Source organism: Xenia sp. Carnegie-2017, unplaced genomic scaffold, assembly GCF_021976095.1.
Source record: "Xenia sp. Carnegie-2017 unplaced genomic scaffold, XeniaSp_v1 HiC_scaffold_20, whole genome shotgun sequence".
Classification (NCBI taxonomy): domain Eukaryota; kingdom Metazoa; phylum Cnidaria; class Anthozoa; order Malacalcyonacea; family Xeniidae; genus Xenia; species Xenia sp. Carnegie-2017.
In genome coordinates, this window is record NW_025813483.1 from 7485821 (window position 1) to 7509562 (window position 23742).

At 34.8% G+C, this 23742-nt stretch overlaps 2 protein-coding genes across 2 annotated transcripts in view; one reads left to right on the forward strand and one right to left on the reverse strand.

Moving 5' to 3' along the window:
* Window positions 1-23742, reverse strand: part of LOC124441001 (zinc finger MYND domain-containing protein 11-like) — a 71196-nt gene that overhangs the window by 30757 nt on the left and 16697 nt on the right. Inside the window, exons 3-8 of the mRNA XM_046991419.1 lie at window positions 19752-19841; window positions 19267-19359; window positions 15453-15540; window positions 8254-8309; window positions 1034-1111; window positions 308-367 (exon numbers count right to left, since the gene is read on the reverse strand). Coding sequence (XP_046847375.1) covers window positions 308-367; window positions 1034-1111; window positions 8254-8309; window positions 15453-15540; window positions 19267-19359; window positions 19752-19841 — 465 coding nt within the window. The remainder of the gene's footprint in view (window positions 1-307; window positions 368-1033; window positions 1112-8253; window positions 8310-15452; window positions 15541-19266; window positions 19360-19751; window positions 19842-23742) is intronic.
* Window positions 22217-22948, forward strand: LOC124441599 (protein ALP1-like). The gene has a single exon (XM_046992073.1). It carries the CDS (start codon window positions 22217-22219, stop codon window positions 22946-22948), a length of 732 nt encoding a protein of 243 aa, XP_046848029.1.

Consider the following 23742-nt stretch of genomic DNA (forward strand, 5'->3'; position numbering starts at 1 on the left):
TCAAAATTAGCAGTGACGTATACCCAGCCCGCAACGTTTGGTCGTAACGTCAAAATTAGCAGTGACGTATACCCAGCCCGCAACGTTTGGTCGTAACGTCAAAATTAGCAGTGACGCATACCCAGCCCGCAACGTTTGGTCGTGACGTCGCTAATAGTATTGACGTGAACCCAGCTCGGAACGTAAAAGCAAACGATTTCAGTTGAAATAAATAATGTTAATGATCTGAAAATTACAAATCACGACCAAACTGGCGGGCTGGCTACGCTACTCGATAACATTTTCGCATACCCAAGAAAAAGCTTACCTTAGCTGGCCAAGGTGGTTGACTTTTCATTTGAGCCCACACGAGTTCGTGAGGCGGATTCTACAGAAAAAGTGAAATAAAAGTGCTCAAAACAGCAAGCCACTACGAACTATGGTGCAAAGTGACAACGAATGCGCATGTGGCCTTTCCACAGAACTGATTGCATGCATGTAAACTTGCTATCGAAAAGGCCAAAACGACAGCTTATGGAAAACGTCACTCTATAGGATGCGAAGTCGGCAAAATGAAAAAATTTGCCAGGTAGCAACTGAGGAGGAATTACGAAGTGTAAAAAGTTTCAAGAACCTAGCCTCACACGTATGCAGTGCAGCGGGTGTTTCATAAAGGCCGCTTTGAAAAATTCATGCCATAAACACACATGCTGTATTCAAGTACCAGTACACTAATTTTGTCAAATAGTACAGATAAGATCAAAACTTGAAAGTATTAATATGTGGGTGAAGTCATAACCAGGGTATTACAATTCCCAGTGACGTGGCCAGCCGACCTTTTTACTCAATCGCTTTGCAATTATTTTTGCGTTCAATGACCGTGAAAACTATTTCTATCGAAATGAATAATGGTAATCCTTCAGACTTTACAGAGCAGAAGCAAGTCTGCGGGTCGGCTACATTATTGACAATTCATAAAGGCCGCGAATAGGAAGATTAACTGTGCGGACCAATAGAACAAATGAGTAATTGTACACAGAAATGACAAACTTACACAAGGTTTGCAAAACCAGTCTTTGGGTTTCGAGTTCGAAAGATAATAGCAATCAGGACACATTAACATTTCTTCCATCTGAAAAAGAAAAGATAAAGTTCTACGGTAGGTCCGTGTTTCCCCAATAATGAAGCCTTTGGCACAGTACTATATAATCATACTAGTATTTCCATAATTTCGTAAAAGCACTATTGCCAATGCACATTTAATATAAATGACAACTTTTTTGAAAATAGACATGTTTCGACATCTCATGATGCCATCTTCAGTATGAGTGAAATAATAGGTGATACAAGGTTTATATAAAAGTAATATGATACATAAATTACAACAATGAAAAGGAAATAAGATAAATTAATGAGGAGCGTCCGAGCGTATTATAAACTAAATATTGTATTGAATTTAAAAACTTGAACATTGAGGTCAGGGTTAGTTTTGTTAATGTGGAGTGCTTCTTTGATTTTAAGGGTGAATGAGGTGTCGGCAGTGTCGATGATTTTGAAGCAAGAGGGTGAATAGTTGGTTTTACATGAGTGAGATTTAAGAGGGTGTCGGTAGATATGAGAGTTTTTGTCTGTTGTGGTATGTTCCCTGATTCTGGTGGATAAATGGCGCGAAGTTTGGCCAATGGTCGGGTATTACATCCCGCGCAATTGAAGTATGTGGTATGTAGATGTTGTACAGCTGTCGTGAGATTTTGTTAGTAAAATGACAAGAAATGGCAGTGGGCTCACATGTTGTGGCAGTGGCTCACATGTGACAGTGGCTCACGTGAAATGGCAGTGGGCTAACAAATGTCAAGAAATGGCAGTGGGCTCTCAGTTCATGGGCTGACATGAGCGAAACTGGCTAAACAACTACAACGACACTAAACCACTATTTTACCTCAGATACGTCGACGATATTTTTTATGTTTTTACTAACGAAACTGAGGCCATGAAGTTTTATAATTATATTAACACACAGCACGCAAACATTAGATTTTCATTTGAAACTGAACAACAGGATCAACTGCCATTTCTTGACATTTTACTAACAAAATCTACCATATATATCAACATACACAGGACTCTGACGAACTATTTTAGTTTCACACTACTTTCATACAAAACCGGACTTATACGCACACTAATCGACAGAGCATACAAACTTAACAATACGAACAATGGCTTTCAACGAGACATAAAAAACATCACATCCACTCTTTTACGAAACTCTTTCCCACTTCACTTTATTAACAGAACCGTAAAACGATATCTCGACAACAAACAAAGCAACAACATCAAACTAGACACCGAAACTCCTGACACGACGATCACAACCAACACAAATGAAAATTCCAAAATAACAACTCTATACTTCAAACTACCATACATCGGACATTACTCATGACACACACAGCGCAGACATACAAACATTATGAAACGCTTCTGTACAGATATTGACATTCGACTAATTTTCACATCATTCAAAATCAAAAACCTTTTCTCATTCAAAGACCCAATCCCTGATTCAATTAAATCTATGGTGGTATATGAATTCAATTGCGCGGGATGTAATTCTCGATACATTGGCCACACTTCGCGCCATTTATCCACCAGAATCAGGGAACATACCACAACAGACAAAAACTCTCATATCTACCGACACCTTCTTAAATCTCATTCATGTAAAACCAACTATTCACCCTCTTGCTTCGAAGTCATTGACACTGCCTACACCTCATTCTCCCTTAAAATCAAAGAAGCACTCCACATTAACAAAACTAACCCTGACCTCAATGTTAAAGTTTTTAAATTCAATACAATATTTAGTATATAATACGCTCGGACGCTCCTCATTAATTTATCTTATTTCCTTTTTATTGTTGTAATTTATGTATCATATTACTTTTATATAAACATTGTATCACCTATTATTTCACTCATACTGAAGATGGCATCATGAGATGTCGAAACATGTCTATTTTCAAAAAAGTTGTCGTTTATATTAAATGTGCATGCTAGTAGTCTATTGCAAAAGCTTTAATATGATTGCTACTCTACTTGCTATCCAATTTTCAACAGACAGCGAGCAACAAAGGAAAAGATAGCGAGCAGCAAAAAAAAAACATGGCTGCCGACCATGATGTCTTTCGTTTTATATTAGTTTCTACAATAAACTTCATTGTTTATTTCAAAATGCAATTTTAGAGACTAAACTTGTGATATTTAAAGGTAAAATAAAGAAAAATCTATTTAAAATAACGAAACATGCATAGAACAAGAGTCGTCAGCTTTTAATATAAACGATGTCAAAAAAAAACAAATGCATAAATCAACGATTTAAGGAAAACTGTAGCAGCCATTTTCTTTATGATTCAATAAAAACAATTGCATCAGTTGTTAAACAGCACCAAAAACCTGATGTTTAAAGCATTGATACATCTGGAACGATAACTCCTATAGTTTTTCCCAATGATTGGCTGAAGCCAAAATACGCCTAAAATTTCTAAACCCCCCTCCTAAAAAAATGCGTGTTTTTTTTTGGCGACCGATGTTTGTTTAGGCTTCTTGACAGTAGAAAAACGTGAAAAAATGATTCTTTGTCGCTTTTATACACATTTTGTGCTTGAAATTGCATCTAACAAAATTAGTTGAAGCAACAGCAAGACATTTTCGAGGAGAAACATACTCAGCAAGAATCGAGGACGAACGATCGACAAACTAATACAAGTCTACAAGACGGAACTGAATGTTAAAAAATATGAATGCTATATAAAACATATTTAAATATTCATAGCATTTTGTACACCTTTTTCGAGTACAATTCATGTCCTTTTACGTTTTATCAATGTTCCAGTATTATTAGTTATTTGTTTTATGGCACACAGTTTTTCCTTGTTTATTTCATTATTGTTTTTGTATCAACTACCAAGCTTATCGGCCCGCCGTGATATGCATTGTTTTCATTTTCTTTTTCTCACACTATTTGCTTTACACAGACAAAATAACAATGGCGCGTTTCTTATTTGAAAAATGTTCTGGATTTTTATGCATGTACATCAATAAAATAGCTTGTTAAGAACTATTTTTGCAAAAATCTTTCACTTTTTATGACACTGAGCTGTATGTATATTTAAATATGTGTATTTTCATGGAATGAAAAATCCTTCTAAAAAAACACATTTTTCTCCTTGGCAAATTGCTCAATTTTTACGAAACCTTATAGGCTTGTGTATTTAACATGGAATTACAATATTTAGGTGGTTTGAACGTTCGGGTATGCCCATTGAGTTCTATTAAATTACCTGGAGGGGGAAAGGGGTCTGGACACGGGTATCAAAAACATGGATGCCACAAGGAAATTTTGGGTGAAAAACATCCACTTGAAAAATTATTTTTATCATTCACTCCCCCCTGTAGCTGAGCTTAAATTGAGTACTAGACAACTGACTTTGTATTGTATGTAAACTGTAAAAGACAAATTTTTTTGGTTTGGTGATCAAGTTCTTTTTATTTCGAAACGCGACTGTGAAGTACTTGTTCTGTTTATCGAATCAGTGCAAAATTGCGGAGTTGATGGACACGTACTCATACGACGAAAAAAGGTAAAGACTCTTTGAGTTTTGATAATTTTTGACTTGGTTTGCCGAATCCCGATTGCTCATTATATGACAGTCGTGTCGTTTACTTTCTTGTTCAGCCATCTAGATTGCAGGCTCAACTTTCTTTATTTTTCCTGAGAATTATTGCACCTAAATAATAACTAGCTGGATATTTTCCCATTATATTATGATGCAATTTTTTATTATCCGTGAAGTGAAGAAATGGCGATATGTTTATAAATTTGTGTTATAAAATTGTTAACAAACCAAAACAAAGGATTTATTACACGATTCATTGAGTTTTCGTTTTGTATTTTTCCTTTGATACAGGACCACAAATTTTACTAATTTAATAACCTAAAAACAAATTGTGTTGTTTTAATCGCCATGTTAATTTGTTATCAAACAAAATGAGCTTCTGCTACATTTTAGCCTGCCAAAGAAAGTATTGAAATAAAGAAGAGTGGAGGTGAAAATCATTGATAAAACACCAAATATAAACCATCGACTATAAGCATCAAATGTAATGATAAAAGACAAATTAAAATGAGAAATGAAGCGAAAAAAGCGATTGCAAAAAAGCGAAACTGTAAAAATTGTAAAAAACTGTAAAAAAGCCACGGCATTGAATTGTAAAAGCAATAAGTACATTCATAGAAATTTTTTTTTTCTTTCTTACCAGTGCATTGAAAACTTTTCATTTGCTGTACTATATTGGCACCCAGGTACCGCACAATATTTTGGCATCTTAGAAAAAAGGTTTTGAGATATAAGACTTGCTGTTACGACGGCGCAATATAAATACAAGAAATTTAAAAATATTCCGGGGAAGTGCAAAATTTTTCATTGAATGAGGTCACGTCATTTTCCCCCCAAAATTTGCCATATTTGGTATGACGGCACTCATGTCTTTGATACCCGCGCGTTAATAAAATATAATAATTGGATGTGGATTTTCCGTCCAGGTAATTAGTATACAGGTCAGTGGGTATGCCTAAAACTTTCAAAAACTCAGAAAAAGCAACAAAAATCGCGTGGACTTTTCGTAATTTTTGCCTTTGCTTCAAAATTTCTCTGCAATGATAAGACTTTTGGCCGATTTTTTTTGAGAGTCTATAATTTTGACTAATATTCTTCAAATTCGATGGTACTTTGAAAAACTACCGCAAAGCTTAATTTTGAAATTTTACAAATATAAAAATGCTATTTTTTCAATTTTTTACAAAAGGACTGGCGCGACCTGAAAAATGAAAAAATTTGGCTTCATTTTATCCCCTCTGACTTATCGTTCCAGATGTATTTAAGTTCAATGTGTTTAAAGTTAAGATTTCACGCAAAACGTGAAAAATAGGTACGTGCGGACACGTGCGTAGCCTTGAATAAACAAAGTTCAAACTATATCTATTTAGGATACGTAAAAGATCAACAAGACGCTTCCCCAGGTCATTACGTATTACGTAAGAGGTATTCCCATCGCATTTAAGTTAGAGTATTATGTAACACAATTATTACGTAACAGTTTGAGTCATACAACATTGCCGGTGATTCTGTTTTGATTGCAATTAACTAATGTTTAACGTGGATGAATTGCCCATCGCAAGCATTTCATCACATTTATTTCCAATAGCTTAAATCGTATCATGTGTCGACGTTATGTTCAATATACGAAGACAAAATTTTGCGCTTTACGTTGCCTTACCTAAGCACTGTGATCAGAGAGTGCAATTTAATGTGTATAATTATAGAATACAAGCACAGTCACGACTGAAGACTAGGGATCCAAAGATAGTGCAAAGTTTCTTAGAAAAAATGTTTCTAAACATGGCAATTAAAAGTAGTTTCAAGAAGCTTAGTATCGAACCTTGGCGTTTCAAAAAATGCAAAATGCAATGTTTTTTTCAAAAAACTGAAATTCATTTCGAAAAGTGCTTATCAAAGGCTAAGCAGATTGCTTTTTGACGAATAGCTACAACTTGCTCCAAGATTGCATAAATAAACGTTAATTTGTATGCGCACTTACGTAGCGGACACATAATAAGGACATTTGGCACGCCACAATCATATGCTATGCATTCGTCATTTATGCAATAACATTCTTTTATTATTACTATGTAGTATACATTTAAATTTTGAAATCATTCATAATTTACTTACTTTGTTTCGGTTATGTTGTGTTTTTTTTTTATTCTTCTGACACATATGTAAGGTTCATGTGTTCAGAAGAACAAAATGCTTTGTTTGCGATATTTTTTAGTGCTAAATTCCACCTAATTAAATAATAAGGCAACGAGTAGTAAAAGGCAACGATGTTCGATAAATATTCTTACATTAACGCTTAGCAAACTTGTAGCTTTATTACTCGTGCTCTGGAGGGGCACCAGTAGAAGCTTCGAATTGTGGTTACGGGAAATCAACTTTGTTGACCCAAAATGCATTGCGCTTTCACAATATGGCGACTGCAAGGAGTGATAAAATATAATTCTTCGACAATGAAAACAGTGAAGCTATACTTTTAAAAACAATACGAGGATGCAAAATACATACGCAAGGAAGACAAAGCTACGCTACAACATAACGCTTGGGGCGATATTTACTTTTAAATTCCTACACGAAAGCAAGAAATATCAACGATATTTTGACTTTGTTGTTTACAAAACTTCACAGTTTCTTTTGTTTGAAAGATTATAGCACTGCAATATGACATTTGAGACAATTTAGCTTTCATACTTTTGCTAATAGTATTTGTAACACTATTCTCTTGTTGCTATTTAATAAAACTACTTATTGTTTCTCAAAAGGAAAGTTTGATGAATAGCCGGTGCCCGATCCAAACAATTGGGAATGTTTCTCGAATTAAGAAACCGTAAAAATCTCTCGCCCTCGGCTTATTTTTCCGACACTCTTTCATGTTTTGATTCGATTGTCAAAAACGGAAATTATTTGATCACCAGAGCACGAGTGTACACCTCTAAGCAGGCGTCTTGTTTTGCAATACAAAAAACAATTTCCACCTCATTTTTTGAAAAGAAAGTAGTGCGATGACAGGTTCACAAAAATTCGACAAAAAACAATTAATTCGAGCATTTTCAAGTACATCTTAATAAATTCAAGTACTTTTTTAAGGCCTCGAATTTTTAATTTAAATTTAAATACATTCAAGTTTTATACGAACCCTGTTACGATGTTTACGCTGATCCGGTTCCGACATAGAGATCAGTGACATGAATGGGTTCAGGGCACAAAAATTTCATTTCACTTCTGCTTTTTGCTAAGGTTATTAACAGCGTCAGATAGAGAAAAGATACATTTGAGCAAACTGCATTCGAAATTATTAACTAATGCCATTGTCAATACTAATTTGTAAGAAAAACGTCTAACCTTGTCACACATCCTTATACTAAGATGGATTTACTGTAAGGAGCAGGGGAGTGCTGGAAATCAAAAGTATCACTTCGCAAGCATAAATAAAAAGTTAATCTCGTTATCATTCTTTCATTCAACGTTTCCCGAATTCAAATTATACAAAAAAATTGAATTGTGAACACATAGTCCCAAGTCGCACAACAAATTTAAACACGCACTTGTTCCAACAATTTCTTTTGTACAATTTCCTCAAATGTATTAATACATTAACCTCTTGTTTAGCATCCTCAATAAGTTCTTCTGCTGTTACTGTTATTTCGTCATCGTCTGTAAATAAAAGGTTAGTCATCACAACTTGAAAAAGTATAATGAAATTCAATGACGGCGAGTGCCTTCCGCACGCATTGTACACATATGTTCATGAAACTATTGTCTTTGATTATAAAACGTTTTAAGGATGTGAAAAATTGATGATCTTTAAAATGTCATTATGCTCTGTGATGTTATAACGATGTCATTTGCATAAAGAAAAAAAGTGAAATATCTCATGAACAAAGTACAATAATTTAATTCTACTAAAGAGGTCATCCAGCCATTCTACATGCTCTTTCCAACGCAATCAAAAACTAGGGATCCAAAGATAGTGCAAAGTTTCTTAGAAAAAATGTTTCTAAACATGGCAAATAAAATTAGTTTCAAGAAGCTTAGTATCGAGCCTTGGCGTTTCAAAAAATACTAAACTGAAATTCATTTCGAAAAGTGCTTATCAAAGGCTAAGCAGATTGCTTTTTGGCGAATAGCTACAACTTGCTCCAAGACTGCGTAAATAAACGTTAATTTGTATGCGCACTTACGTAGCGGATACATACTAAGTACATTTGGCACGCCACAATCATACATTCGTCATTCATGCTTCTTATTCTTTTATTTCTTGCAGTATGCAATATATAAACTAGGAGTTACTATCGCAAGGGATTGCTGCCTCTCTCCCCCCGAGCAGGCAAAAACTGTCAGTTGCAAATTGTTTTGGATGTTTTCCATCATTTATCATCTACCATAAACAACATAAGACCAAATGGACGAAAAAGCACGGCAACATGCGATTGATATGATGAGCAACAAACTGCAATATCTTGTATATTTTGTCACTTAATATAAATAAACTAATTGTGCCACCTTTTATCTTCAAATTCTCATATAACCAAGTGAATTTATAGAAGAACATGCAAGAAGTAACACTGTATGTATGTATAATATGCTAATACTAAATTGGGAATAATTGGAAGAGCAGTTTTCCAAAGTTCATTTTACAAAAATTTGCATGCAAAAGGCAAGCGGAAGCAAAGCAATTGCTTCATTTAAATTATTGATCTTTACATGTATATGTTGCAGTTGCCATGAAAGTTAGAACTTAGCCAATAACCAATTAAATCATGTTAACTAGAGCTTAAAGGATGTTTTCTGTATTCTGTTCAATTTGTTGCCAACCAGCAAAAGATCAGCACACCATTAACACCAATAACAATTATATGGTGTCATATATGTATCTCTCAGTCTCCCAGTGTTTGTGTGTAAGTATATTATTTGATTTCATGTGGATTCATGTTACTCAGTTGTTTTCAGCAAGGAATCACTTTTATAACCATACAAACTTGAATGGTACAACCATGTTGCAGTCATTATTCATGACACCATTAGCAATTATTTACATACATTATTTAACAAATAGATAATATTTAACCGTAGTCTATATAATTATAAAATAAAACAAAATTCCGAAAACGGACATCTCGTTTTCTTGATATTCAAGATAATACAAGAGTATGAAACAAAGGATGGTGTAATATTTCGTCTTTATTCCAAAGACATCATCAGACTAATGGTCATCATCGAATATAAAGAAAATTTGCGAAGAATATCTAATACTAGCCGTGGTAGGTTTTTTTAACTGCTGCTGATTTTCTAAGGGCCATCACACGGTCCGAAAAGTATGCTTTCAATGTGCTTTCATGTAACTATCGGCTGTTTTAATGGCACGAATATTTCATTGCCGCATCACGCATGGTAAACAAAAGTACATTTTATAATAGCAATAATATGGCCTTGTCAACGGGTGCTGATTTGCATCAAAGCGATTCACTCGGTTAGAAAAGCAATGTGCTTTAATGTCATCATCGGCGCATTTAACGGCATGAATAGTTTATTGGCCGTATAGTAGATAAGAGCACATTTAACGTGTTGTTACAAGTACACAATAAATAAGTAAAAGCTGTCAATGTTTGTGTTTAATGAACGAGTGAAAGACGTTAATGTTATAGTTAAACTCCTATTGACACTATTGGCGCTAATGATTCATGAATAAATGCACATGAATAGAAAATCGATGCTATTGTACGCTTATTTTTCTGCATTGAATTCCTAAAGACGTTAATGAATGCTTGAGAATATTCAAATTTCTTCATTGAATAAACTTTTCGTTCCATTGACTGTTTAATTGTCACAAATCAACGCATTTACGTTTTATTGAATGGTCTTTGACCGTAATGATGACGTCTTATCCTGTATTGACTTCAAAAAGGTGTAATAATCGGCAAAAAATTGATAAATATCTAAAAAATTATCAAACATAAAATTAGCGTTGTTGCTAGACACCCCTCGGAACGTTTACACTATGACCATGAAAATTCACTCGTGTGAATTTTCGTCACTCACCACAATACTGCAAAGTTCCCATGGAAACATTGCACTAAAAATGTGATAAAATTTCTTGTCATAAACACTTTAAAGGAAAAAGGCAATATATATTTTTTACCAATTTTGTTTTGTTGACCTTTTGTGTTATCATAATGTTTTAAAATAATCGGTTGAAACAAGCCTGATGAACAATGAGAAAGCCTTTTTCTTGATAAATTTCATTACTATTCATTCATCTTTAAACGTGCTGCGTATGCAAATTTATACGAGATAATTATGCATGACGTCAAAACAAGGTTAACAAAAGAAATTTTGCCGAAAGTTTGGTAATTTGAACATTTGTAATCATGTATTGTCAGGTGTATGGTTGCAACAGCGATAGTAAAAAAGACAAAGAAAACGGGATACATTTCTTCTCATTTCCTAAACCAAAAAACAAGAAAGAAAGCAAAAGGCTAAATATGTAGATAGAGTTCTGCAAGCGTAAAAAATTTCGCCCATCAAAATGTACTTGCTTGTGCTCCCCACATTTTGCCCCCGATGCATTTCTTCCCGGACATTCTCCTTCTTTCTAATTTTGCCTGTAAACGAAAGGTAATGCTAAAACCTGATGCTGTGCCAACTGAAAATAAACCACTTAACACGCAAGGAAATAACTCATCAGAAGCAAAGAGATCAGCTGGTTCTCTTTCACGAAAAAAAGTGAGTGCTTTATGACCATGTGTTGTGTTTATGACCTTAAAAAATAATAAGATACGAGCATTTAATTTGATTTTGGTATTGTTTGAAAGAGGGAAACCAGTAAATACTTCAAGTTTTTTTTCCAGGAGGTTGAAAGTTAAATTTCGTACGCTGAATGTATGACCGTATCAGAAAACAATCAATGTTACAAAGAAGATATGTCGACTAGTTGCAAATGGAAAATTGGCACAACAATACACCCCAAGATTCAGCACAATATGTACTATTAATTCATACAAACAAAAATCTATTGACATGATGAAAAAGAATGTTTCATTTATAGGCAAAGCAGCTTACAAGAAGTTGACAGAAATTTTGAAACGACCAAGACTAATACCTGCAATACGCAAGTTACCAGATTTCCACCAAACTTCCTCATTGGAATCAAAACATGCCTTGGACAATCAGTTTGCTGCTAAAAACACCTACTATCCATATCACTCAATAGACCTTTTCAAGGTTATCGTAGCCATATTGCAGGGGTGCAAAAACATTGGGCCGAGCGCGCGGTCACGCATGGCGTCCATATAAATTACTAATAAATTCCTAAAAATTACCCTTATACATATTGGCCATTTCTTTCAAAAATATTTCTCAAACTCGTCCATTTTAATAGTCGATTTATTATTTGCGATTTTTTATACATGTGAGTCCAATTTTGTGGTAATCAAAAAGCGGAAAGTTAAAGAAAACATTTGTTTTCTTTGAACAACTTGACTGTCGTTTGAGCGATGTTCTTGAGTTCGCAAATGTGCGGAACTCATAAGCCAAGTCAAACGAACTAAACCCTAAACTAGCCGAGTAGCCGTGAGCTGAAATAGCCGAAATGGTAAAAAATGCGCGTTGTGCAGTTGGATATTGCGATAATGATAAACGCTATCCTGATTATCAAGTTAAGAGGTCTCACGTAGAAAAGTTAGTTTTTCACAAGTGGCCGAAAGATCAAGCACTTGATGAAATTTGGCGAAAACAAATTGCAAACAGCAGAGCCGATGACTTTAACCCAAAGCCTGGTGCACAAGGTACTTTCATTTGCTCAAATTATTTTCCCTTGGGAAGAACCTCAAATAACCGCGGAACGGATTATCCTTCAGTTTTTATTACGCTATCAGAGTACGAGCAATCGAGGACTCCGCTTAAACGTAAAGGAAGAGAAACATGGACGACATCAAAGCGTCCTCATCAAGCCTATGATACTGTGAATTCTGATTCAAGTTTTGATGGAAATCCAGCAAAATCTGAGGTATCTTTACTCCCTGTCCCTTTGGAATTTGAACAGTTGACGAGAGAGTATGATGTAAGGTTTCACACCGGCCTGCCATCAATTAACAGTTATAAGTGTGTATTTGAATACTTGGCTGTTTCTTCTTCTGGCTGTTTAGTCGCCATACATAATAATAAAAATAGCAATGTCACTTTACAAATAATTGGAAATACTAATAAGAGTTTGCCGTAGAATAATTCCTCGTGATACTTGCTGACTTTGCTGTAGACATGTGCGTGTGTTGTGAACTCAAGAACATCGCTCAAACGACGGTCAAGTTGTTCTAAGAAAACAAATGTTTTCTTTAACTTTCCGCTTTTTGATTACCACAAAATTGGACTCACATGTATAAAAGATCGCAATTAATAATTCGACTATTAAAATGGACGAGTTTGAGAAATATGTTTGAAAGAAATGGCCAATATGTATAAGGGTAATTTTTGCGCATTTATTAGTAATTTATATGGACACCATGCGTGACCGCGCGCTCGGCCTAATGTTTTTGCACCCCCTGTAATATGGCTACGATAACCTTGAAAAGGCCTATTATGACCAGGTAGAAATTTCCTCCATTGCATTAGATTATTTCATATAATCATCTTTTATGGCAACTTTATTAAATATGGCTGGACAAGTAGATGTCAATCATGCTTTGCAACACAACCAAAAGAAACAATCCACTTTTGAACATAGATTGTTTTGTGCCAATTTATACTTCAATGAAAACTCTCAGACAGCAGGTTAAGACAAAAAGAAAGAGATGACAAATGGGTGGTAATCTATCCAAAAGCCAATAATGGTGAAAAATAAAAGATGAACCAACCTATAGTAACATTTTCAAACTTGATTTACGAAAAAAGCCATGCGATCTTTTCATACTTGTATTGTATAAATATTTCCCCTTTGTTTTATATTTTATTTAGATTATGCACAAACTATACAACAAGAAGTTTTGTAACTGAGGAGAAGGTTTCTAACCATTGCACATGCAAAAAAACATGCAAAAGAAATTTTACCAAAAGAGCCAGAAGCACTTGTGAAAAAGTACCTTAAAAACTGTGAAGCACAAGCAAAAGATTCAGTGATTGCCAAGAAGTATACTCGATTTAAAAAACTGTCCTTGATCATTCCAGAAAATGAGAGAGCATGTGAATGCTCAGGAAAATGCGCAACTGTAAGATGTTTGTGTAAATTTGAAGATAAAATCTGCACACTTAATTGCAAATGTAAAAAGGAAACCTGTATAAACAAGTAGAAAATGATGCAAATTTGTATGGTATCTTTAATAATTATATATAAAAACGTATAAATGAAGTAAACTGTACATGTGTGAATAATATACCCTTGTGCACTGGATGTGCTTGTCATTATTGATTTATTTCAATAACAAACATTGCTATTTATGGTAAGGCAGATAACTCATTTCGAAGAACTTAAAATGGGTGTAAAGTCCAGTCGGTGAAGAAAAGTCAGCCGTGATGCTCTTGTAAATACAGGACGGAAACTCTCTACGAGTTTTTTTTACCTAAAATATCAAATATCCATCGCGAACACATTCTATACGAAGCAAGACGATAAATTTTATGTTTTTTTTCCAATTCATTGTCGCTAATAGGCCAATTATCTTCCAAGTACTGTGCCACATCGATTGCAAGTACATCTTTCAATAGCATGTTTAGTACAAATGAATTTAAGCTTGTCAAACAATTTGTGCATTCGTTAGTAACGCATCCTATTCATCAAATTCCAATGCCTTTTCAAGGCAGCAAAAGCTTTCTATAGTTCTTTCCATCATGGCACACTTTCCACATTTACACCACTTTAAAGTCGCCAGCCGCCAACGATGTAAAGCGTCAAACTGTGGGTCAATTAAATCATAGTCACTGATACTCGAATCGTCCGTTGATATAGACGAAGACTTGCACAAATCTTCTTTATTGGGTTCAAAACATGTAAGGTTGTACTTCTTCATCTTTCAGTTCAGTATTTTCATCTTCAAATTGCTGGATTGATTCCTCATTCGAAATCGCCATGTTTTGAAATGACATAAACACCTTGTTTTGACGTCACAAACATGCCTCATAATTTTCTCAAAGTAAAAACAAAATGGCTGACAAGGAGTAAAATAAACATGAACAAAATTCTAATTTTCTATGAGACAAATAGTCGAAGAGTATGAGTTACTTTGATTTTTCATAATCTATATGGTAAAAGTTTATTTATAGTCAAAAAATATATATTGCCCTTTTCCTTTAAAGCCCGTTTTACACTTCATAATTTCTCCAGCCGCTCGCGAAATTTTGTCGATTATGACATCAGATGTAGAGGTTGAAGAGTCTGAAGAACCGCATTTGGTAGCATTTATTGAGCAAGTGCGTCAATACCCAATAAAAAGATGAAATTCACCATTCTCCTTTCGTTCTGCAAAGGTTTTCCGAATCCAGAAACGCTTTCTATACTTAAGCCTTAAAACGTAGACGCGGTCGAGTGTCGACGTAATTTTTGTCTAAATGCCAATAAGCCAAGGCGATTTTTATCAATATCATTATTGATGGCCGCCTTTTTTTTCTGTGATTTTGTAAATATTCGCGCAAACGCAAACAACAACTAGAAATCAAATCTTTGCGTACGCCGTTTTCGCTGTCGCCAAAGTCCGCGAAAAATTTCGAGAGCGGTGGGCGAAATCATGAAGTGGAAAACGGGCTTAAGATTTCTGCAAATGATGCTAGCAACAAGCAAACAGAAAAAAATAAATTTCAAAAAATACAAACCTCCAAAATATATAACAGCATTATGTACCAGATATTTAAGTTCCTCCAGTAAGTGACCAGGAGAATTGAACTTTTTTTCGCTAACTTCCTAAATCGAAACATGTATTATCTTGCTAAGCAAAGGATTGGTCAGAAGTGATTAAATTTTAATAGAAAATAAACCTTTATTTTAGTTCTATAGAACTAAAATAAAGGTTTGCTTTCCTTTATAATCATGAAAGACACGTTGTCAGTGAAACCATTCTTAGCTCAAAACTACAGTCCTTTACAAGAGTCCAGCTGTTGACGTGCAAACTTTTTATTAAGAACGAATGCATAATGCGCACTATTAAGTTCTCGTACAATACCATCCTTGATTTCATAAGAGTGATCTGATGTTAAAAGTGGAGTCCGTAATTACTTCAGTCTAGTGTCTTCATCAGGAGTGATCTGTACTTAAACCTATTGTCTTTATATAGTCCAGTCTAGAGTGTTTAGCAAGCGTAATCTAATGTCGAGACTACAGTCTTTATATACACCAGTCTAACGTCTTCATCAGAACTATTTGATGTCGAAGCTTGCCTAAATGAAATCCTGAATCTTTTATGAGGACGGACCTCGTGTACAAAATTTAGCTAGATCTACTTCAGTCAAGTGCCTATGGTACATAGACGTGATCTGAAATCTACGGTGAATCAAAGCACCCATTTATAAAGGGTGAATAAAAAAGTACACTCTTGGAAAAACTTCTCTAGAACAGGACCCGTGCGGAATATGCAAAAAATTTTTGTTTATTCTAAGTACTATAACGTTCTCCAATACAGCTGGCAATTGAATTTTTAAAAATGCAAGCTGTTTTACCATTGAAATATCTGCTTTTAAAAGTCGTCCAAAACAGGCCATGCGCACAAAAAATAATCATCCGAAAAACAATTTAATCAACCTGAGTCAAAATATGGACTGTACGGACCAGCTATATACAATTCAATAAACTTGGGCAAGCGCTGAACAACGTGAGATCTTTAAAGCGTTTATGAAACGAAATTTCATGGTTTCATATTTTCATATAATTGAATAGTGTAAACCTTGAAAGGTGTCCAGTAAAAATTTTAACGGATAAATACTTTGGTATAGAAAATCTCATTGAAAAATGACACTGTCGCCATTTTGTGCGCGTCCAAAGGGGTTTGTGACGTCGTAGTTGTGTATATGTATATTCGGTGTAGTAAATTCTACTATTTAAATGTAGTGTGGCACGACAACTAAAGCACTCTAGCGTGAAAAATCCAAATATATTTGTAATACTTGCCAGATTTTATCAGGTATAGACTGAAATGTTATAAATGGCAGCAATCGTTGATTTATGAGAGAAATTCTTAAGCAGTCAAAGAGAAATGTAGTTATGGTCCTATCGTAACATTGTAAAACTGTGGTCTTTCTCACACCTGCCTAAGTTTTTTCTTAACTCTTTAGTTTCAGTGCTTTTTTATTAATACATACATTATTGACACATTTTTGGAAACAGATCTTATAGAAATTTTTCAAGAAACTAGGTTAACATGTGAATTCAAAATACTTGACCTTTCATGATACAGATAAAAACAGAATGCAGCACATAAAGAAAGTTTAAAAGACCAACAACTGTAGCTGAGCTGGTTTATCATTGAATGCCTTTTCTTGCACATGAGACATTACTGTCATGGACTCTGCCTTTTTCTGGCTTTGGACTGTTTGCTCTAAGAAAATGACTTGACTTATTTATTCTTATTTTGAATAGATGGTTGTTCATTTTCAACAAATTTTTTGTCTGAAATTGCTTTCAAACCATCACTTAGTGCTTATTTCAAAAGTATAATAGGAAAGCAGTTTGTCATGCAGGTCAATGCCTTTAACGCTTTATTGTTATTGCATAACTTACACAAGGTTTTTTTGAAAAACATAGCGTATATGAAATAAACAGTTCTTTTTTAAACACCATTTTTTGCCTTTCATCCTTCATATATTTTGTTGAATAAAAATTTGTTTCTTGTATCAGTTGTATGATTTATATCAATATTGATTAAGCTATCAAATAGAATGGAATTAAGTTCAATGTTTTCACCAAGCTTTCTTTCTGTAATCAAAGCATGCAGTACAGGGGCCGGGTGCACGAAGCCTGGATAGCAAATTTTTCTGAACGTTCATAAAACCTCTTATAGGAGAAAAGTGTACGATTTGAGCTGTGCAATCACTGAAATAAAACATTGTTTCGAAGATTGCAAAATTTCTTTGTGATAAGAAAAATATAAACACCTTTTTTACAAGTTTGAAAATTTTTGGTATATAATGGATAATGCTTTCCAGGCTTCGTGCAACCGGCCCCAGCCTCCTTTCGCAAATCTGGTGCCAGTGAGCTCCATATATCGATAACGCTGTTCACTATAAAAATTTATTTTAGTTGCTGAAAACAGCATGAATATCTACTCTATGTGGATTAGTATATGTAGTTCTTCTTTGACGTATTAAGTTCATCATCAAGCCATGTCGCATTTACGCTGTGCTTTTATAAGTTGTCAAAGAGCGACACGATGAGAAAACAGGCCAAGGTCTTCATGAAGGATGTAGCCTTTATTCTTAAGGATGAACGTCAATTTCCCTGGCTCATCTAGCACCTCTAATCAACAGAGAAATTTGAGACCGTTCACCAAATGTTTGTTAAACCACAACATGGCAATTTGTAAAAGAATACCTGGGTTGGCGTAGAAAATGCTAGGGCTGGATGTACAATAAATCGAAAATTTTAATTTAAATTGAAGAAAAATTCTTACCTGTTGTCAACAGATAGGTTTTCTTTGAAACGCAGCTATAAAACATAGGACAATAAGCCATCTTCCTCCCTGCATTCCTCTTCGAGAGCATTTCTTTCGCGCTTAGCTGATTGCTTGCCAGTATAAGTAGAGTAAATTCCTCAACGAATAAACAGTCCTCGTTTTCTCTAAAACCATTTTGCTGACGAAAATTACTTTTTTCGACGAAAATTCCAATGAATTTTCTCCATCAAAAATATTTTGATTTGTATAATTTTGTATTGCGCTTTCATTGTTTACAAGTGCGAACACAACCACTTACGGCACGAGGTACGTTAAAAACAGCAACTTTAACCACCGATATCTTTTTATCAGTAGGAGTTATGAAAAAAGTTAAATGCTCATCATACTCTGCGCATTCTAAACTTTTGATTTATACCAAAAATAATTAGGTGAAATTTCGTTACATAAACACTTTAAAACTTGCATTTTATGGCGTTTTTGCATTTCAAATTAGGTTTTATAACCACATTTATACCTTTGGGAATTGGCTTGCAAATTTCATACCGAAATGCATATTAACTAATTTGAAATAATGTAACAAATCTTGGGTTTCAAAAGGCATGAACGCAAAAAACTCCAAGTTTTAAAGATCTCGTGTTGTTCAGCGCCTGCCACATATTTCTTGAAATTTTAATAGCTTGTACAACACAGTCCATATTTTGACTCAGGGTGATTAAATTGTTTTTCCGATAATTTTTCCAAGGCCAAAGACTTTTGGTAACAGTTCTTTCACGGGTAAAAAATCTTGAATTTCCAAGAATTCTATTACCAGCTGTATAAGAGAACGTCAAAGTACTTAGAATTACCAAAAGTTTTTGCTTATTCGACGCGCGTCTTGTTTTAGATGTTTTTCCAAGATCTACTACTTTAGAAGAATCTACTTAAGAAGTTTCTAGTTTTCTACTGCTACAAATACTTTAATTTTTTGATACACTCTGTATGTTTAAAGACAAACGCAACTGCTATACAAATTATTGTCATCTTACTTTTTCAATGCAGCTCAGATCTGTCGGATGATTTATGTACAATTGATAATCAGCGTCGCTTTCAAGAGCTACAGGCTTTGTCAACTCCCCAAACTAAAACAAAAACAAATATTTATAAATTGGAATTTAAAGTTCAACATATTTTTCTTTCCTAACGCAAATAAACATGACTAGAGGCAAATTTCAAGACTCAAAGAGGTTCTCTCCCCCCCTCCCCCAGTCGAAATGTATGAATTGCACAGAAATATTAATCGAAATTCAACCTTTCAAACTCAAAACCAAAAAGCGACACGAGGTATACGTATATCCTGTTTAAAGGAAGCCAAATTATCTTCTACGCATGCTCGCACCCTTAAGCGCTTTACGTTTTCTTTCGTAGCGCGAATATGAAACCAAAACTAGCAACATTTTATAACTGCGGTCAATTATTGTGCCTGAAAACATGTGTTTCATTCCCTGTGATGATGACGTCAATATTGTTCTACCTTTTCTCTTAATCTTTTAATCGTAAACTCCAACATCGTGGCAATTTTCTCCTTAGGTAAAGAGCTCAAGGAATTCGTTTCTTCTGATGCCTATTCATATAAATCTACTGCAATTAATCCAATCCAAATCACAATGTTGGAGAAACAGGGGTGTTAGGGTAGGAAAACAATCATCTTATTCGAGTCGCTATGATCCGTTTCATTCTATTGCGTCATTTTAATAAAGAGTTCATTAAAGTGTTTATGCAGTGAAATTTTCATATACGTTTTATAGCCTTAATGAAATATTCAGATGTTTTCAAGCAATTTAATATATTTATGTCCATTTTACATTGAGTGGAAGTTGACTAATTTCAACACCAAAAGTTGTCCTATTGTGCGAATTTTGTTGACCGCTATTTTGTTTGCTCATTTGACGTCATAAGTAGTACGGAAGTCGCTAAACTAATAGTAATTTCTACTTCCATGTTGAAAATGTGTACTACTTATGACGTCAATTTAGCAAACATGGCAACCAAAAAAGTTCGTACAAATAAAACCAAAAACCGCAACTTTTGACGCCTATAAAATCAATCTGAAAAGACAAAATTTAACTCTGTTTCCATAAAAATGGTGTAAAACAATGTTTGGAAATTTCACTGCATAAGCACTTTAAAATTTAAAAGTTTAATTTGTAAGAAACAAGTATGGTGAACACTCGCCAAGCAGACATCACGATACTACGGACATTTTGTAAATCCCCGACCGAACCTACCATGACTTGCAAAAAAGCAAGACGCGCATCAGGTTTTTATTCATGCTACACAAGAAAAATGTTTTGTAATAATGGCTATCTTTAAATCAAGGAAAGGGACGAGGAAGGGAAAGGGGATTGCGAAAACAAGGAATGGAAAAAGCCGGAATCTTTAAAACAAGGAATGTGTAATTATGCAAAACCATGTATATTCAAAACAACTTCGTACGTCATCGTACAAATTTGCAATTTTTCACAAATTTTAAGCAAACGGCTAGTTAAGATGCGTTAAGAAAAGCTTACACAGAATGGTTCACAAGGCAATTACCACGGAGTTTTATCGAATTGATTGCGAGAAAATTGCTTTTAGAGCGAGATATGAGTCTGGGCATGTTGCCAACTGATTTGGGACGGACTTCGAACCAATTGTGTCCTTGTATAAAGTTAAGAAAGTGATCGGTATGTACACAGTAAACTAACGTTTCTTTCGATTTATGACTGCCATATGTGCCCAAACATTTGAACTGATTTCAGTCGCTGCGTCATCACCGCATTTTGATAAGTTTCGAGGGGGGAAGCAACCGTTTGAATGGCAATTTTTTGCTTTTTTCCACTTAAAAGTCGAGATCTGTGTCGCTTTTTTTCAGTTGATTTCTGCTGGCTATTTTGCATCATCTTAATTCAAATTCCACGGCGTGTCGTAACTCGTAAACATTGCCACATTGTTAACTAAGTATAAATAACTCATGAAAATTTCAGCATATAATGCAATAGAGTTATTAAAGTTTTGCATATTTAAATTTCAAAATAAGTTTTAATGTTTCAATATTATCTTTGGAAAATAAAAAGCCTTGCATTTCTCGACTTTGGCACCATGCAACATTTGTTATTATGAAAATACAGTGATGACGTAATGTTAAAAAATGACAAAATAGCGACCGAAAATCAGTTCAAATGTTTGGGCAAACTGGACAGTCAAAAATCGAAAGAAACTTAGGGGCCGATTACATGGACCGAGTTGTCCCGGCAAGGTGAGTTGTCTCGGGTATCCGGGTTAGCTTTTTTCAAGCGATTACATGGACCGAGTTGTCCCGGCAGATTTAGTTGTCTAGGGTACTCGGGTTCCTGGCTCCGAGAGCGATTTCGAATTTTTTGCGGGAAAATATGGCGAACATTTTATAAATAACGAAATTTTTGCATCACTCCATTCTTGTTTCCTGTCTACTTTTTCAATTTTACTGTTTCACTTACTTATGGGCAGCATACAGGCAATACGTTCACACAGTCTTTTATAGTTACTATGCCACAAAAAAATCAGTAGCTGAGAAAAAAGCACGATACATAAGAGCTAGGAAACTTAGTCGGAAAAAGCGAGCTATATGGACCAAAAAAGGAAGAACTGACTTATGGTGGAAGAATATGTTTGATGGAGTTACCCCAGATGATGAGTGGAAGCGAAGCTTTAGAATGACGAAAGAGCGATTATTTCAATTGTGCGAGGAGTTGCGACCTTACATTTCTGAAGGAATAAACACTCCAAATTATAGGTCTCGTGAAAAAAAAACTCGCTATCACTTTATATTACCTAAAAGACACTGGTTCTATTTGGATGACAGCGAATGCCTTTGGTGTTCATCAATGTACAGTTTCTAAAATCGTTTTAGCAGTTTGCAATGCAATTTGTATACATCTTTGTCCAATATATCTGCACCTTCCACAAACGGTAGTGGAAATGAGGAAAAAAGTGGCTGAGTTTGAAACAAGGTTTGGCATGACTCAGGCATTAGGCTGCATTGATGGTACTCACATTCCCATTCAAAGATCTCTGGTTGATTCTCAAGATTACTTCAATTATAAACAGTTTTTCTCCATTAATGTTCAAGCTGTTTGTGATTCAAATGGCTTATTCATGGATGTTGACTGCAGGTGGCCTGGCAGCGTCCATGATGCGAAAGTATTTTCAAACTCATTCATAAATAATGAACTAAAATTGGGAAGATTACCACAAACCTTCACTCAAGTTTTACCTGGTCATGACAAGATACCTAACTACCTCATAGGTGACCCGGCATATCCTTTAACACCCAACTGCATTAAAGAATACCAATCATACTTAAGCAATGATGAGGTAGTTTTTAACAATATGCTAAGAGCCGCAAGAAACCCAGTAGAATGTGCATTTGGCCTCCTAAAGGCTAGATGGTCAATTTTGACAAGAAAAATGAACCTTAAACTGGATGTAGTACCAAAAGTTATTTTAGCTTGTTTTGTTCTCCATAATTTTTGTGAGATGCACAATAGAGACATGTATGAGGAGATTGTCCAAAATCAAATAGCTAGGAACAGAGATGAAGAAATATCCCACAAAAACAGCCCAGATCCAGTGTACTCAAGTACCACCAGGGAAGGAGAACTAGTCAGAGACATACTAAAACACTATGTTAATGCACATTTGCTTTACTAGTCTTTTTAATATTCTCAAAGCAACAGTTTTTTTGTTCAAATACATGTTTATTTCATAAACAAAGAACATTTGTTCCACTCTAACAAGAACAATGTAACATAAAGAATTACTCAGTAAGAATTCAACATAAAAAATAAAACAAGTATGATGTTTTTAACCAATAAAATGTTAAAAGTCAATATTGATGTTGATGTGGTTGCAAGGGTTCTCCATTGCTTTCTACATGGGGAATGTAGAAAGACTGGCCAGACATATCAGGTGGAAATATGTAATTAGAGGTGTTAATACTTTGGTGAAACTGCGGCATAAGATTTGTGGACTGCAATCGATCTGATGGGTATGGTGGCCTGATGTGCTGTGACGATTCACATGATTTTTTAATTGAAGAAGCAAGAGCAGTCATTGAAGCACTAATTGCCTTCAAAGACTCTGCAAATAATAAATTGGATTCTTTCAGGGAATTTGATATCTCTTTACGAAATTGTTGTTCATCTTTTGATTCTTGCATCAAGATTTTGTCGCGTTGGGAAGCTGATAACTGACGTTCCATGTGCCTACGTTTGTTATCAATCAATGTGGGTACCACATTCATTTTCCGCTTGCCTCTTATTGCTTCATGCTTTCTTTCTCACTAAAAGCATTCTCGCATTCTGCTATGGATTCATGATGAGAACTATCAGATATGCGAGAAGATTCTTCAATTTCATCAGACAAAGTTGTATTAAAGTCATTAATTTCCCAGCCTTCCTCATCTTCTTTTTCTGCTGATTGCACACCAAATTGCAATGGTTCAT

Coding starts and splice junctions, on each gene's coding strand:
- LOC124441599 (XM_046992073.1), top strand. CDS start 22,217: ATGAGGAAAAAAGTGGCTGAGTTTGAAACAAGGTTTGGCATGACTCAG.